Source organism: Stegodyphus dumicola, chromosome 9 (assembly GCF_044657685.1).
Source record: "Stegodyphus dumicola isolate Sdum_Otavi_A_Nest chromosome 9, ASM4465768v1".
Classification (NCBI taxonomy): Eukaryota; Metazoa; Arthropoda; class Arachnida; order Araneae; family Eresidae; genus Stegodyphus; species Stegodyphus dumicola.
In genome coordinates this window covers 56,504,132-56,522,430 of record NC_140776.1, presented here as the reverse complement: position 1 = coordinate 56,522,430, position 18,299 = coordinate 56,504,132, and the positions used below count along the sequence as shown (strand labels likewise).

At 35.2% G+C, this 18,299-nt stretch overlaps 1 protein-coding gene across 5 annotated transcripts in view; it reads left to right on the top strand.

Moving 5' to 3' along the window:
- Positions 1 to 18,299, top strand: part of LOC118199672 (uncharacterized) — a 74,182-nt gene that overhangs the window by 16,140 nt on the left and 39,743 nt on the right. For 4 of the 5 annotated variants that reach the window (XM_085823468.1, XM_085823466.1, XM_085823467.1 and 1 more), the window contains 2 exons: positions 891 to 1,201; positions 15,245 to 15,470. In XM_085823468.1, the coding sequence (XP_085679594.1) occupies positions 970 to 1,201; positions 15,245 to 15,470 (458 nt within the window). In that variant the 5' untranslated portion in view covers positions 891 to 969. Of the gene's footprint in view, positions 1 to 890; positions 1,202 to 15,244; positions 15,471 to 18,299 lie in introns of those variants that run through there. The other variant, XM_035371569.2, reaches the window with a different exon arrangement.

The window sequence follows — 18,299 nt, the reverse complement described above, 5'->3', positions numbered from 1 at the left end:
TACTGCATTATAATTGCTGTGTTTGTAGAAAACAAATAATGACAAATAAGTACCATGCGCCATTTTTTCCCGCCCTTCAACCAATCCATGCGGGAAACGCTACTCCGAGAATGCTGTTAAAAAAAAACAATGTTTGAAAAAAAGGGTATGCTAAACGTTAAAAAGTTAAAATCGTAAGTTCGCAGAACGATGCATGAGAGAATAAAAAGCGTTATTTATACGTATAGATTTCATTATATTCTTATATTCGTAGAAACATTATTCTTATAAGCATTTAAAACTTCATTCGGGAAAAAAATGCATACGACTATGATATGAATGATACACGAGGAATACGATCATTACGGTAACAAGATATCGAAGCTCCAATGTACTACAACAGTAGTGTTCGGTTAAGGCTTTTGGAAAACTCCTGTTTCCCATTTCGAAATCGAAATCATATAATGGTTTAAGAGTTTGACGTTTCATAGTTGCCTCCAAATCTCTATATATTATTAAATGCGATATTTTTTACAGAACTTGATATTAGTAAGTACTAAATATATAGGTAAATAACATTTCAATATATGTAAAATACCCTACACTATGATATTATTGTTTGTTTGGTAAATTATGTTACAATTTACACATGTATGGAGAGAACAAATATATGTTATTTGTATACCTAATTATTAATTAATCTGTTACACTGAAACTTTAATTTACGTTTGTTTGGTAAATTATGTTTACTTGAAATCTAACAAAATTTCTTAGTACTTTTTCAGTTTGAGGTTTTGTGTATAAATAGTTAAAGTAATATTTTTACTGACATTTACGACTAATATTAAGACTGATGCTGAAATGAGGCCCTTAAATTACTATATCTCTCTTAATCATCTTTATTTTTTCAGATTTCAGTAAAAGAAACGCAATTTGTTTCGTTGGAGTAACTTGAGCTTACGTTTCTGAAACTCGAGAAGGATCACAGACATGCATCTAAAAATTAAGATTGTTTTCAACGCTTTGGCATTTCTCACGATTTTCTTCAGAACAACAGGTGGAAATTCCCAGTTACTGAAATTTGGTTCATGTTCAACGAAGTGCCAAAATACATTATCAGACGCTTTTGCTTTTACAGTATTTCCCCCACATAAATGTTCTTGTTCACGGAGTTGCACATTTTATGGAGACTGTTGTTATGATTCTCTGTATCGAACTGAAGGTAAGGAAATTATCAATATTTGTAAATTATGATATTCTGTACTAAACAGAAGGACTAAAAACTTTTATGCTTATTAGGAACCAAAATAAATTTATATATTCTAAACAGGAAAAGGGGGGAAATATATTGGTATAATAAACACGTAATGAATAAACGAAATAAGTATTTTTTAATTAAATTAGAATCATTATCCCCATTCTTTTTATGCGATTAAGTCGATTGTGAATGCTTGTATTATGATATAATACTTTGGAATAATGGATAATACTAAGTAGAAAAACTGCGCATTTAAAATAACTCTTTAGTATAAAAAGTGGCATAACGGCCGCATAACTTGTTCAATATAAAACTGTTACGCAAAATCTTGCTTAACTTAAGTGTTAGGCAAAAAAGCGTCATTAATTCCAAGGTAACTATACTGCAAGGTTTGTTCTTATATGACGTCAGTGACTTCTAGATTTTTTCGAAAGTAACTTCTTCCGTAATCTTTTTGTGTGTTTGTTTCTTCCACTCCTATTTGTAAATGATGTCAACGCTGGAAAAATACATTGTTTGTGTAGCGACTTTGATTAATTTGAACTTCAAAATGGCAGGCATATGATCTCGAATTTAAGGTTTACCCATTTTTAGTCTTGTTTACATTCAGCAAGAAGTATAAATCTGAGCGATCGTTTCAGTTACTCATTAAGCTTGTTAATATGAACTACTTATAATTTTGGACAAGAATGACTTTCTAAACTATAGAAAGCGCTATTAGTATATAATATTTAACATCGTAATTTGTTGTATTCCCCTCTGTGACGGTATACAATTCTGTTTGGTTTATATCCGTGGTCGGAAGCCATCATATCAGTGCACTCACTCTAGTTTAATCGAAAGCAATTTCTTTCGTAATCTTTTTGTGTCTTCCATTCCTACTAGTAAATGATGTCAACGTTGCAAATAGACCCTGTTTCTTCTAGCGACTTTGATTAATTCGAACTTCAAGAGGGCAGGCATATGGTCTGGATTGGATTGGACTGGATTATTTAATTATGGCATAGCACATCAGGGCTATCTGCCTAAAGGGAGGGATGCCTTAGTGGAGAACTTTCTAAATGAAACTGGCTCGTATACACGTTTTTCCAGATGGGGAAAACCACGGAAATTTAAAGTTTATCCAGTTTCATAACCTTCAGTTCTGTTCACATTGTGATGAAAGTATTAAAAGTATCCTAAGTTGCTAAAAAATAAACCACATCTCGATTAATTGAGGCATGAAAACTTCAAATTAATAAAGCTTCGGAAATTGCAGTTTTCAGTTTTACGTACTTATATGCAAGTTTCATTTAAATTCATTTACATTTAGGAGGCTTAAGAATTTAGTTTTCAATTCAATGCTTCTTCGGAAACCAATCACAATCTGTGGTGTACAGATATTTACAGTTCGTGCGAAGTGTTGAAATGAAGTATACCTGTAGATGTCATGTTCCACCTATCCACTTACACGATTTTAGCAAAGAGACTTTAATTGGTGTTTCATTATTTCATTCAATTATTTTGGTGTTTCATTTATCTCGCTTAGCTGTTAAATGTCTTGTGGAGATAACGGCACACTTTTGTTCATTAGTAGGTTTATAGCTTATAGGTAAACAGCGGAAATATGTTGTTATTGTTACGGATTTTTGAATTTAAATAGCTAATATTAGTAGAATTATAACTAAAATAGTTAAAATTCCATAATCGGGGTGACCGCCAAGCTTGGCGAGAGTTTTTTATATGGCGCGATTTTAATTTGGTTGTGGTTTCCTGCTGTATGTTTTCTTGTGGCAAACCTGGAGCTTTATTTCGGTAACTGTAAGAGCGCGAATTTAGTGTAGCCAGATTTTTTTTAAAATTTAATTTTGAAATACTGTGTTTGTTTTTAAAAGTTTTACTGTTTAATATTATTGTTATATATATGTTTAATATTATATTTATATAAATATTTGCAGAAGGTTAAGCTTGGTGGGAGAATGTTGGATTTCATATGACATGAAGTTTATAATTTATGAATGTTGTGATGCTTCTTTGGCGAAATGAAGCAACTCCAATGATGGAACACAGCAATAACTTTTATTTAACACTCAAAAATGGCGACATACAAACAAGAGAAAACATATTCTCACATTTAAAAATAAATTACATTCTTCGTGCGAGAGTCGCACGAGGCACTCGAGTCTGGTTTCAAATATTGCCATTCACAAATACCTTAATGTTCATCTATTTAAATTATTTAAACTACAAGATTTTAATATTATTTAAAGCTGTTACAATGTTTTCAATTAATTTTATTTAGTTAATTTTTTTCTTTTAGTTTTGTTTCTTGCATGTGGCAATCCAAAGATGTGGAATAGTTAAAGCTTTGAACGAAAGTTGTTTAGTGTGTTGAATTCCACGACGATAGTACCTTGAATATTTTAGTTAGTTTATGATGCTGAATACGCATAATTTGCTATTCTGTTTACCTTTAAAGCTGACTTCGCAGTGCTCTGATCTGATAAGTGTATACATTTATTTACTTAATAATTATTTACAAGAATTGTTGATTCTATTATTTTATGATTATTACATATATTTAGGACTATGCTTTTACTTGCAAGGCTGTTGGACTTTGTTTTACTCATCTAGTATATTATCATCTCATTTTACTATTCTGTTTACATAAAATAACGGCGTTTCACTACTGCAAAACTTTATTCTGTTGACGTTTAAAAATCACATTATAGTGCTTTCATTGCCGCCTAAAAAATTCGCCAAATTTTGAAGGCCAAAATAGTTTGGCCCTAACTTACCCCGCTAATGGAATTTTAGCCAATAAAATTGTTTTATTCGCCGTGCAAAGCTAAGATGGAAAATTAAAAATACAAGAGCGCGTGCATTTAACATTTAATAAATAAATATCTCTTTTTGATTTCGAGAGAATACCAGAAAATTCTCGCGCATTTAAAAAACTTATGTAAGCGCATGATAAATCTCTCAATTTGTTAGTTAGTTAGTTGTTGTTTTAAGAGTTGTTTAGAAAATTGCTCTTGTTGACTGTAGCGAATTCGCGGATTAGCTTTTGAATTAAGTTCTCTTGAACGTTTGAGTAGTTAAAAGATAAATATTGTGATATATTTGTAATACTGTACGAATATCTGAGGAAATTTAAGCATTTTGTTTAATTTGTTGTAATAATAATAAATTTTGTTCATTTTTCATCGGACTTGTGCATTCAATTCCTAACGAACTCGTACACACGCAACAATATTGTTACGGATTTGGTATTTAAATAGCTAAGGTTAGTTGAATCATAAATTAAATTGTTTTATTCTCCGTGCAGTGCAGCGCGTGATGAATATTAAAGGAAAGCTAAGCCGGAAAATTAAAAATACAAGAGCACGTGCATTTTACATTTAATAAATATCTCTTTTTGATTTTGAGAAAGTTGCAGAAATTTCTCGCGAGCGATTTAAAATCTTATAAAAAGGAGAAAACCTCTCAATTCGATGATTTTAGTTTGTTGTTTTTTAAGAGTTTGTTTAGAAAACTGCTCTTGTTGACTGTAGCGAATTCCGGATTAGCTTTCTTTAGCTGTTTTGAATTAAGTTCTCTTAAACGTTTGAGTAGTTAAAAGATAACTAGTGTGAGGTATCGTAATGCTGCACAAATATCTGAGGAGATTTAAGCACTTTTGTTAAGATAATAATAAATTTTATTCATTTTTCATCGGACGTGTGCATTCATTTCGTAACGAACCCGTAAGCACGCAACAATTTTTGGTGTCAGGAGTGGGGTTTGAATGCCAATAACAAGAGCGATGGAAGAACAGACAGACAGAAAGAAGTACAGGAGGCACCAAAACATCGCCATGGGCAAAACTGGTATCGCCCCACTGCACTAACCATCTATAGGAGTGTACCCTGACCGGGCACGCTAACACCATGCTCGGGAACTAGTTTACATTGCAGCAAGCAGCATTCATAATACACTGTTATATATTAATGGTGCATAATTTGCATTGCAGAGACAATATTGTCTGAGATATACTTTACACGGGTACTTTGCAGTTGGATGGATAGATACAATAATTACAATAAGTTATTTACAGATGTATATACATATTTCTTTTGTGTTTCGGTTTGGAGCTTTGTTGGTGGGGGGGAGTGTTTATGGTATGTGGTTCGTTGTTTGTTTGGTTTTTTGTTACACGATTCACAGTTTAGCCTTTACCTCGTTCAAAGAAGAAATGAAAGAAGAGATGAAATCGAGCCAGGAAAAGATTGAAGCTGGCCAAACATCTTTTAAAGAAAAAATTAAAAAGAAAATGGATGCCGGTCAAAGATCCGTTAAGGAAGAGATGAAGGCCATTCAAGCTGGTCAATTAACTTTTAAAGACGAAATAAAAGTTTTTAAGGAATCTGTTCAAGAAGAAATCAATGCTGTACAAGTACAGATTGAAAAACATCAATACGAAATGAAAAGAGAAACTGCCTGCATAATAGAAACCAAATTCGATGCTATGGAAGGCAGAATAGATATGGTTGAAAATAAAGTGGGACAAATTGAAGAAAAAGTTTCTTCTGTCAACGAAGAAATAGAAGGAAAAGTTTGTTCCGTTCAAAAACAAATCGAACAACAAATTGATGACCGAGTCTCTGCGGTTGCCAAAGAAGTGGATACTTTAAAGAAATTCGTAGAGACAGCAGAGAGCAATTCGGATGGTTTTAAATTTTTACCAATGCCTGCTCATCCCTCTCTGAAACTATCTACATATGATGGGAAGACATCCTGGTAAGTGTATAAGACATAATTTTCTATCGTTGTGGATGCGAATGGATGCGATTCCCAAACTAAGGCCTGTCATCTCCCCGCTTCTCTGAGAGCAGACGCAGCGGATATCCTGCAAATGCTTTCAGAAAACACAAGACTTGACTTTGAAGCTTTATCCGGCGCAATGGAGCTGCGCTTTGGCGAGAAATGTTTAAAAGACTACAGCAGGCTTCAATTAAAATCCCGTCAACAGAAGCCCGCCGAATCACTCTAGGAATTGGCCACGGATGTTGAAAGGCTGTCCCACCTCGCCTTTACGGAGTGCCCGAGAGAAACAAGGGAAATCCTGTCCCTCCAGTACTTTATCGATGGCATTCGGAATCCCGAAATACAGAAGGCTCTACGAATGGCGGATGTTAAAGATTTAAGAAGCGCTCTAGTGAACGCCATGAAATTCGAGGCAGCTCAACAAGCAACTGGTAGAGACCGCCACCCAATCAGAGCTGCTCCATGTCCAGGAGCGAAGGGATCAAGTCACTGCTCGTCTACACGGTTTAACTAGACAACTGAATGCCTTGAGACGGAATATTGGTGACAAGAAACCGACCGTGAAGTGCTGGAACTGCGGTGCTGAAGATCACATACGACGGAACTGCAACTCTGACTAGCAGAGAGGCTTCCGACCTAAGGCTAGTGGCCAAACGGAATATAACCTCTCTGTCACGACGGAACTGAAGAACAGAACGCCCCAGGGTACGGATGTTAAAACCGTTTCTAACAAACAGCAGGGAAACTAATTAGTGGCCATCTCGCGGGGCGGAGGTTGCCAGATAATGAAAAGCCCCAGTTTAAAGCGCTTCAGATTTCTGCAGTGAGAGGCGGCAGTAATGGATTTTTCATAATAGGATATATTAATGGAGTTCCCTGCAATATGACGATGGATACAGGAGCGAACGTTACTACGATCCGAAAGGATTTGGCTCAACAACTGGGAAGCAAACTTATCTGGACGCCGCCCTGCGTTACCCTCCAGACTGTGTCCGGTGAGAAGATCGACATCGACGAAAAAGTAAACGTTAACATCAAGTTTGGAAGTGCCGCTTACCATCACACGGCATATGTAGCAGAAATCACTGATTCTTGCATACTCGGATTGGACTTTCTAAGGAAATACAATTCTTTCCTTGGACTTTAAAAATAACGAATTGCATTCTACATCTGAGGACATAGGGTTGTTGAGTTAATGATGAAGAAGTTAAACCTGTCCATAAAATCATAGCACAAGACAATATCACAATACCGGCAAGAACAGAGATTTTACTTCCTGGATCCATAGCCGAAAACAGAAATTTCCGCTACGGCATCATAGAATATCCCAATAACCGTAATAGCCCGAAAGGAGTAATAGTAGCCTCAACACTCGCCGACCTATCCAGAACGGTTATCCCGGTGAGGCTTGCCAATGTAACTGAGAAGGCGAGAGTTATTAAGGTATCCGACCTCGTACAAAAGACGATTTTCGGTCAAAATTTCGATTTCTACTTTATAACATTATCTTAAAGAATACATCTTTGTCTATCAAATACAAGTTTCTGCTTGTTGATAGGTCAATTAGAACTCAAGTTATAAGCATTTTTCTGTAACGGAATAAACCGGAAGTTCCAATATTTTGGGCCCTAAGTGAGCGTTTAAATAGATATACCTATTAAGAAACCTTTTTTATTATCAAGATTTTGTAAATTATAAACCTTCGTACTAAGTTTAGATATTTTGTAATACATTTTAAGAATCTGGCGAGAGTTTTTCCCTTTTCGTATTTAATTTGTCGCAGAGGGTATTCGACGTTGAATGGATGTGTTGCTGCTTTGTCGATTAGCGTTGACAAAGTGCTTGATTTGAAAGCTATGTCACATTTTTGCATCATTTGCAACAAAATAAACAGAATGGAATGCAATCTTCAGCACGACATATGTAAAGTGTAACATAATTGTTCTGCAAATTATAAAAAAGTAGCCTCGGGTATGGAAACAGTTGGTGCTTATGCGCCTTTTGAATGACTTATTACATTACGAAAGCTGAAGTACACGGAGTATTATGAGGATGGGGATTCTAAAGGGTTTTTAACTGTGAAATATATATATGGTACAGATTCGATCAAGAAACTGGAATGCATTGGACATGTACAGAAAAGGTTTAATAGTGGACTACGAAAGCCCCTGAATTGAAAGGAAAAGCTATAAACTGGCTTATTTTTTTATTGATAAACTGCAGAATTAGGGATTGCAATTAGAAGTAATGTGGAAATTTAATTCAGATGCAGCAGGCTGCTTGTTCCATTGCAGTTCTTATTCAAAGCCAATGCTATTCTCAATCAATGAGTTGGAATGTGCGATCGCAGAAATCAGGAAAAAATCAGGCAAAAACCTCTGGTATATCAACATATATTTTGATTAAGCCTACATATAGGGAGTTGATTACATAAACAAGAGTTATTAAAAAGTGCATACATGGCAAAACTCAAAATATCAAGGAACGTTTTAATGGCATTTTATTGCGAATTTTTCCAAAAGAAACATTCATAAACTTGTGAACATTAATGTTTGGAGCAAATGTAAGTGTTGTGTTATTTAATGTTATTTAATGATGGGTTTATAGGTTTTTCTTGAAGCATTTTCAAGGTTAGGTATGTATCCTGAATTTTACACTGACCAGGGAATTCGGAAACTTGATAAAGTGCAAAATCATGACTCTTGGCGGCATTCCACAAGTTTTACAAAAACTCAAATAAAAATTAACGCTTTGTTCGAAAGAAAAAGTGCAAAGTGTGTGAAGAAAAAGTAAGGTGTCAGTTACAAAGCAGGCGAATTTTAATTATCAGAGATTTTAATTATTAATATTATTAATTATTCTTTCACTAAGAAATTGTTTTATGAAAACTTTAAATTTGTTTTCTGAAAAATGTTTTTTTCTGCAAATATTGCCAATAGTAACAGCCATAACTCAAAATTTTATCAATAAAATTAAATGATGCTTTCTACCCGTGTTTCATAAAATCTGATGCATGCTCTGAAGCGGAAGATTTTAGAAATATTAATTAGAAGTTGAATTGTTACTTTTTATTTTTAGATTTTGTATGCAGTAATAGGAAAATATACAGTAAATACTATACATTTTGACATATCTCAAGAATATATGAATATTTCTTAATTATTTTGCTTCATTGCATACAAAACAAGTGTAAATATAAATACATATTAAAAAAACTCCATATTTATATATACATTTTTCATCGTGGTTGTTGCCGTAAAGGCAAAATTTAAGGAAAAATTATCCTTTTGTTCATTATTTTTCAAAATTAAAACTACTCAGCCTTATGTTTTAAGCTGTTTTCATTAATTAATATGCTTATCTTCAAATTAATATGTTTATAGTTAAAATAAAAACCATTTTTAAAAAAATGGTACCCGAACGAGGTCGAATACCTTAAGAAAGGTGAAGTGGTTGCAGCATATACTCCAGTGATCAGTATTAAACGAAAGAGTAACACTCCAGAATCCATGTTTTCAGAAAGCATTACATCAGAATTACTGTTGAGTGCGCAATGAAACGATGAAGAGAAGAATGCTGCCGATCGCGTCATTAAGGATCTTCAAGTTGTTTTCTCTCGCTCGTCTTCTGACGTGGGTCAAACCAGTTTGACACAACATAAAATCGATACCGGCTATCATCCCCCGATCAAGCAACATCTAAGATGTCTACCGTTTGCTAAACAGGAAGAGATACGAACACTTTTAAAGGATATGGAAGAAGGCGATGTCATCGAGCCTTCAGGAAGTCTATGGGCATTTCCCATCGTCCTAGTCAAAACGAAAGACGGCAGAACAAGATTTTGCGTCGACTATCACCGGTTGAATGAGGTTACGAAGAAAGACAGTTACCCTCTTCCTAGAATTGACGGCATTCTAGACACTCTTCCTGGAAGCAAGTGGTTCTCAACACTTGATTTAAAGAGTGGGTATTGGCAGGTAGAAATACATACTGAAGACCAAGAAAAGACGGCATTTACTACGGGATAAGGGCTTTGGCAGTTCAAGGTGATGCCGTTTGGACTGTGTAATGCGCCGGCAACATTCGAGCGTCTTATGGAGACTGTTTTGAGTGGCCTTTCCAACGAAGCCTGCGTGATATACCTGGACGACATCATCATCGTCGGAAAGAGTTTTGAAGAACATTTAGAAAGGTGCTTCAGAAACTGAAAGAAGCCAATCTGATGCTGAGTCCTGCTAAATGCAAATAGTTCCGAAAGGAAGTGACGTACCTGGGACATGTCATCTCTGCAGAAGGTGTGTGCATGGATTCTGAAAAGGTGTCAGCCGTTAAATCCTGGAAACGTTCCGAAAATTTCCATCAGCTGAGAAGCTTCCTAGGGCTTTGCATCTACTATAGGAGATTTGTGAAGGACATTTCTTCCATTGTAAGACCCCTTCACGAGCTGACAGAGAGCAACCAAAAGTTCTTGTGGACAAAAGGATGCGAGCATGCATTTAACAACTTAAAGGATGCTTTAACATCTGCTCCAGTCCTGATGTATCCTCAGCTCGACAGACCATTTATTCTGGACACAGACGCGAGCAATGAAAGTGTCGGTGCTGTTTTGTCCCAAGAAATAGAAGGCCAAGAACGTGTAGTGGCGTACTGGAGCAAGTGCCTGTCTAAACCGGAGAGGAATTACTGTATCACCAGGAAAGAGTTGCTCGCCAAAGTCGTAGAACATTTCCATCACTATCTATACGGCAGAAAATTTTTGCTGCGCACTGATCATGCATCATTGACCTGTCTTTTAAATTTCAAGAATACTGAGGGTCAAATAGCCAGGTGGATACAGAGACTCCAGGAATATCCGTCATCGAAGGGGATAATCACACAGAAACGCCGACGCCCTTTTTAGAAGACCATGCCCAGAAAGCTGCCGATATTGTTCCAGGGTGGAAGCGAAATACGAGCTCCTGAGTCCGGCCGCACGACAAATTACAACATCAAAATCGGCTGATCCAGCTCCGTGGAGTGATGATGAAGACCAGCAGGAAGACTATGACATTAAACCCATAATTGATGTAATGGACTCATCAAACAGAAAACCTACATGACAGGACATTTCTATCTATAGTCCTACAACAAAACAATACTGGACACTCTGGGATTCACTTCATATTCGAAACGGCGTCTTATACCGGAAATTCGAATCGGATGATGGGAAGACGTTACGATGGCAACTGATACTTCCAAGAACCCGGATTCCAGATGTCCTTAAAGAACTACATAACAGCCCTACAAGAGGTCACTTTGGAATAACGAAGACCTTGCAGAGAGTTCATAAGCGCTTTTACTGGAATAATGCAAAGGATGACAAGGAAAAGTGGTGCCGATCTTGCGATGCCTGTGAAGGTCGGAAAGGACAGAGGAAACGCAGCCGAGGTAAGCTGCAACGTTACAACGTAGGTGCGCCTTTTGAACGTATCGCCTTTGACATCTTGGGACCTCTGCCACGAACTGCTGATGGCAACAAATATCTACTCGTTGTCATTGATTACTTCACCAAGTGGCCTGAAGCGTATCCTATTCCTGATCAAGAGGCTGTCACAGTAGCTGAGGTGATGGTACAGCACTGGATTTCCAGGTTTCGATTGCCTCTTCAGCTACATTCCGATCAGGGAAGGAGTTTTATCTCGGCAGTAATCAAAGAACTCTGCAAACTACTCGGCATGATAAAACCCAAACGACGCCATTACATTTGCAGTCGGAAAGCATAGTAGAGAGGTTCAATTGAACCATCCTTAATAAACACTCATTAGTGGTTTCCAGGAACCAACAGGACTGGGACAAGAAATTACCACTGTTTTTACTGGCTTACCGTAGTGCTGTCTACTAAACTACCGCTATTCCCCATCACAGATGCTCTTCGGTTGTGACCTTCGTCTGCCTTGTGATCTCTTGTTTGGTCGCCCTCCGGATGCTCCTTCATCGCCTGACGAATATATTCAAGATGTCCAGGCCCGGTTTGAAGTGATGCACCGTTCTGCGTGAAAGCGAGTCAACTTGGAGACGGAGAAGATGAAGACCCGATACGACACAAAGGCTTCTGAACATCAATTCCACGAAGGAGACAAGGTGTGGTTGTGGAATCCGACTTGACGGAAGGGACTCTGTTCGAAATTACAGTCACCTTGGGATGGTCCGTACACAGTCCTAAACAGGCTGAATGACGTCGTGGTTGGGATCCGCAAATCTTCGAACTGTAAACCTAAAGTCGTTCATTACGACAGGTTAGCTCATTACTACGGCCATTGTACGTAGTGTAAAGAATTGTAAATAGTGTAAGACCATGGTTCTTTTTGTTTCTAAATGTGCATTTGATTTTATTTCTATTTAGTGTTTGATAGCATTTGATTTGTATTTAGTATTTGATATGATTGATTGCATTTATTGTTCATGTTTTTTTGTTATTGTAATGTAATGTTTATTATTGCATTTATGCCTTTAGTTGTAAGTTTGGTTTCCTGTCCAGGTTTTGTACTGCCCGGGACGTGCAGCCCTTGGGAAGGGGGTAGTGTTACAGATTTTGTATTTAAATAGTTAATGTTAGTTGAGTTATAAATTAAATTGTTTTATTCTCCGTGCAATGCAGCGCGTGATGAATATTAAAGGAAAGCTAAGCCGGAAAATTAAAAATACAAGAGCACGTCCATTTTACATTTAATAAATATCTCTTTTTTGAGAAAGTTCCAGAAATTTCTCGCGAGCGATTTAAAATCTTATAAAAAGGAGGAAAACCTCTCAATTCGATGATTCTTGTTAGTTTGTTGTTGTTTTAAGAGTTTGTTTAGAAAACTGTTCTTATTGACTGTAACGAATTCGCGGATTAGCTTTCTTTAGCTGTTTTGAATTAAGTTCTCTTGAACGTTTGAGTAGTTAAAAGATAACTACTGTGAGGTGTTGTAATACTGCACGAATATCTGAAGAGATTAAGTGATAATAATAAATTTTGTTCATTTTTCATCGGACTTGTGCATTCATTTCGTAGCGAACCCGTACGCACGCAACAATATGGATTTAGAAAGGTACAACGAGGAAATAAACACATGTATACAGGAAAACACAACTAAGATTTAAACAGGAAGTGGTGACCGAATCTACTCAATCAAGATATTCTTCCATGATTGGCTACACTTTAGATCTTAATTCTAGAAGATATGATAGTCTATCATTATGTAGCTTAGGTCTAGTTTCTATGAGAGTTTTGATTTTGCGCCTTAGACTGAAAGCCCTCTTAGGACATAGTGCTTCTGTTGACATAATACTTTATAACTATCCATGCTATCTGCACTCGAGATTTGATATAGGTACTATCATTACAAATATGTACCTGAGAAATAGTTGATACGGACTTAAAGTATGTATCCTGCGGAGGGAGGGGGGGAAGAAAAAGAAACCGTTCTATAGCTCCCGTTCTATTGGGTCAATTGACGAAATTCAAATTGCGCTTTTCATGTCTCGAAATCGCGACTTAGGATATATATTAGATTTATATATTGCATTGTTCTAACATAGGTATTTTGACGAGCTGACAGAAACAGATTTTCCCAAATGCATTAAGTAAAGTTCTACTTTCCTTATATTAAAATCAAAACACAGGGGAAAATATTATGCCACCTACGGCCAAATTGCACTTGCAGATTTCTTTTGCGACGTTCTTGAAAAAAATTATTATCCTACATATCCCATATTTATATATATAAAAGGGGTTTCAAGGAAAGTAGGCTGACTGTAGAAAATACCATGCATTTAAAAAAAGATTATTTGAAATGTCTTCATGATAACACGTATGAAACGCGTATATATTCATTAAGAGGCATTTGACAGAACCTGAATGTGCGAAATGCAGGACAAAGGCTGGCTCCAGAATTAATGAAACAGATGGAAATTAGAGGCAGCAAAAATGTATAGCATTTAGGGAGGCACAGAGCAGCAGAATAGGAAGCGCAGAGATTACACAGGCGAGCAAAACATCTAGCACCGGCTTTCTGCAGGGCTACATGTAGTGCAGTTAATTTGCATGCTAAGCCTCTAATTTTTTTACGGAACGTTTAAATACTCAGGACATTCCAAGCAAAAATAGGTTCTGCGCTGTCTGACGTTTTTATTTAAGAATTGAATAAACCAGAGAGATGTGTGCTGAGTGTTTGACATTTTTGCCTTAAAAATAAATTCCAGTTTAACAGAAAATCTTTTAATATAGATGGAGCATTCCATTATGGTGATCTTTAGCTGTTAAAGCTTAGACTTTCAATGCACAAAAATGTGCTTAACAATGTTTGCGAGAGTGCTTGATATCATTTACAGGGTAAATACCCAATGCTTCTCAATTTCATCACCATTTATGTTAAAAAGCACACCTACACATCATTCTTAGCTCTATTTTCACACCTCTTTTTGTTGTACTTCATATTTATTTTCATACTTTTTTTATACTGTATACTTCAGTAGTACTTTTATACTACATACTTCAGTAGTAATATTTTATTATATACATGTGACTTTTAATTTAAAAAATGAGCTATCTAGCTTTTATCTGAAATGAAAATCTATCTGAGTAAATTTATATCCGTTTCGCGGAATTTTCATGGCAGTATATTTTAACAGTTTTCATTTCGGGTACCAGCGTAGAGATGAACTGTTTTATTAAGAAATTTAGAGTTTGACGATCAACTTCGCCGCAACGTGTTTTTCGATTTACGGCAAGATAATATAAGATTTTATGAAATTTAGCTACATGCCATAAATAGATGGGACTTGATTGGGAAGTTCTTCTACTCTTTATACTGTCCAGACTTTGTAGTAATAGATTGCCACAAATGCCTGTCTTTTGTATTAATCAACTATGGTTTTATTACAAAGTATCAATACACATAGCATGCTAAGACGGGCAGAAAGTTTTCAGTGACTCAATGTTAAAATGTAATATCTAAACTTTAATCCCTTTAAAAGGTTTTCCTTAAGTCATTGCTAAAAACTGAATATCCGCAGAGAATAAATTCGCTTAAAATGACAGTGTCTACATAATTCACAGATCCCTGATGTCCTTTGTGTTTATCGAAAGAAGATCCATTGCACCCACATACTACGCGAGTTTCTTGTGTACAATGTTGCCTAGATTTGTCGATATTAGCATGTTGAAGACACTTTTTTTAATAGTCTCAAATTTTATTACAGTTTGGAAGTCAAGGAAGATCAGCTGTCTTCATGTACACAATAAAGGCAGCTTTCAGGCTGTATCAAGTTGTGCCCCAGAAATTAATCACATGGATGACGCCTGTAGTTCCCGTATGGGAGAATTACCTCCGGTAACAAGCAAATCTTCTGGTGTGACATATGCCAATATATTCTGTGCTTTTTGCAACGGAGATTATGATTTGCAGTACTGGGATGTTGAATACAGGTAAGACAGTTTGTTTGAAAACTTCTCTGGAAATCACTGACTAGTCTTAAATATGTACAGTTTTATAAAAAAACGCTGCTGTTTACTTATATTCTTCATTTAATTTACAAACGGTGTAGCGACATTAGGTTACTTCGAAGCAAGATACATAAAAAATGAGCAATGCCCTCGCCGGGACTCGAACCTCGGACCTCTCGAAGACGCGCCAGGTGTGCTGACCATTACACCACGAAGACCTGCTAAGAAAGCGGGAGAAATACCTTATAACGGAAATAATTATCTGGAAAAGTAATTTTGTGCACTGACTTCACTGATTTCTTTTCAGTTAACTGATAAAAATAAATAAGAAGCGACAGCAAATAATTTAAACTTTTAGTCAGATATAAGAAAATGAAGAGCAATAAATGAATAACAGCAAATAATTTTGTAGTAACTGTTTAACTACCATGCAATCTTAGCTTCCTCTATTTATAATATCCTAATTATTCCCATAATTATTTCCTTTATCTGTTCTTCATTAACCATCTCAGCATACGATTTAGAATTTTTCGATTAACGGTAAAATGTAAAAAACATTTCAGACGAAAGGAATGCACGTAATGGAAGTAAAACATATACATTTAATGATTGTAACTGACATCATTGAAACACAAAAATACAGTAACATAGCACTGCTATTCTTTTGGGCATTTTTAATGAACTTCTTTCTCAGTTTACTACATTTCCTATTCAGAAATGGTGTACACTGTGCAGTTTTCTCCTACCGATTTTCAAAATGTAAAATTAGAAGAGAAAGTTCGGGATATGTGAGTAAATACGGTAGCACAGAGATAAAGTATTTTTAAAACAATCAACACAGTATGATAAATCCCTTTATTATAGCTCTATGAAATATAAAAAAAATGCTTAAATTCTTAATAATTGCAAATGAGTAATCATGAGTAAATAACCTTTGAATATCCTACATTTTTTTATTCTTAGTCAGGCCAAGAGGCCCACCAGCACCCAAGCAGTAAAGTCGCTAAACACTGGTAGTTCGGTCCGAAGTTCGAATCCCGAGAATGGGGTAGCTGCATTTGCGATTTCGTGGTTTTGCCCATGTATAAGGTGTATACGAACCAGTTTTTCTTAGAAAGTCCTCCATAAAATCATCCTTCTTTCTGGCATGTAGCCCTAGGGGATTAATGGCCTTAGTGGGCTTTGCCGTAATCTCAATAAATTAAATCTACTTAGTCAGGCTAAAACTAAATAATTTATATTATGTAATATAGTAATGCTATTTGAAAAATGAAATATATTATTAAATTTGCTTAAAAATTTATAACTGTACATATAAAGGACTTAGACATTGTATTAATACTGCATTGATAAAGTACTTAGCTAAATCTCTTGGGTTTTATATGTTATAAGGAGTATAAAAGTTTCTAAATAAAAGTTTAGAGGCTGAAGAAATGCATAAAAAGTTATATTTAGTATTTCATACAAAACTATTGTTTCTTATTTTAATATTACCAAAATATGAATACTTGTGTCGCTAAAACATTTTTGTAATTGGAAATATGTGTTTACGACCAGCGGTTGCTAAAATAAACGTCGGTAAGAAGTTCTGTGGACGCGGAGTATGATATTTGAATGTAATGTACAAGTTATTCCCTCAAAGTGTTAAATACCTAAGAAACACGTTTACTGAAATAAAACAGAGAAGTGAGAAATAACAGAAAATAATGGTTTTGAACCTACTTAATTCAATAGTTGAACTATTGATAGATTCAATAGTTGAACCTACTTAATTCAATATTCAAAGAAAGTTAAAATATAAACAATAAAATTCCTGTGGATTCTGCACATTCTAGAGTAAAATTTTTATATTTTTTATAATATCAAGACATATTTCATTTAATAAAAGTACTAATAATAGGAAACACGTAAAGAAGTGAAATTTTTGTTTAGTTTTAGAAAGAACATTTAATTTTTATACACCTGAAATGGTTAATGAAATAAAAATATTTGTGGACTGCAATAAATTCGTGTTATTAGTAACTAAAGTCATTGCATTGTTTGGAAACATTCCGCATATTTTCTGCGTAAAACTAAATGATTCCTCAAAAGGAACCTATAAGATATTTTCTCTCTCCTTTCTGCATGATTTCTTGGTGTAACGGTAGCACACCAGGTGTGTTTTCGAGAGGTTCAGGTTCGAGGCCCAGCGAGGGCATTGCTCGTTTTTCATATTCCTTGCTTCAAAAAATTCTAATGACTCTATAAACCCTTTTCAAAAATTTATTATGTAATATCTGTCTTTAGAGATCTTAGAATTTGATCTCTAAAATCAAATGAATTTTAATTTTAGAATTTTTCTCTAAATATAAATTAGAGATTATTTAATTTCATTTTTCTCTAAATCTAAAAATTTATTTAGATTTAGAGATCAAAATAAATAAAAAAATTCAAATTGAAAATAAATAAAAAATTCAAATTCAAAATAAATAAAAATTAATTCAAAATAAAATAGTTTTTGTTATTCATGGTTTTAAATTGAATTAGTGTTCCTTGGAGATGCACATGGAAAGTTTCTATTATTACAAATCATTATATATACAGGGTGTTTCATAAATCATGGGACAAACTTGGAGGGGTGGTGGAGCGTACTAAAACATGCATTTTTTTATAGGCATGTAGAGACTTAAGTGTCGAGTTAAGTCAGGAATGCAAAAAACGACACGAGAGTACAATGTACAAAATCAAAGCAAAGTGCTTCTTTGCAGCAATACAGTATTCACAATAAAGGTTCAATAAAGGGAACACTAACAGTAATGGGAACTACAGCTG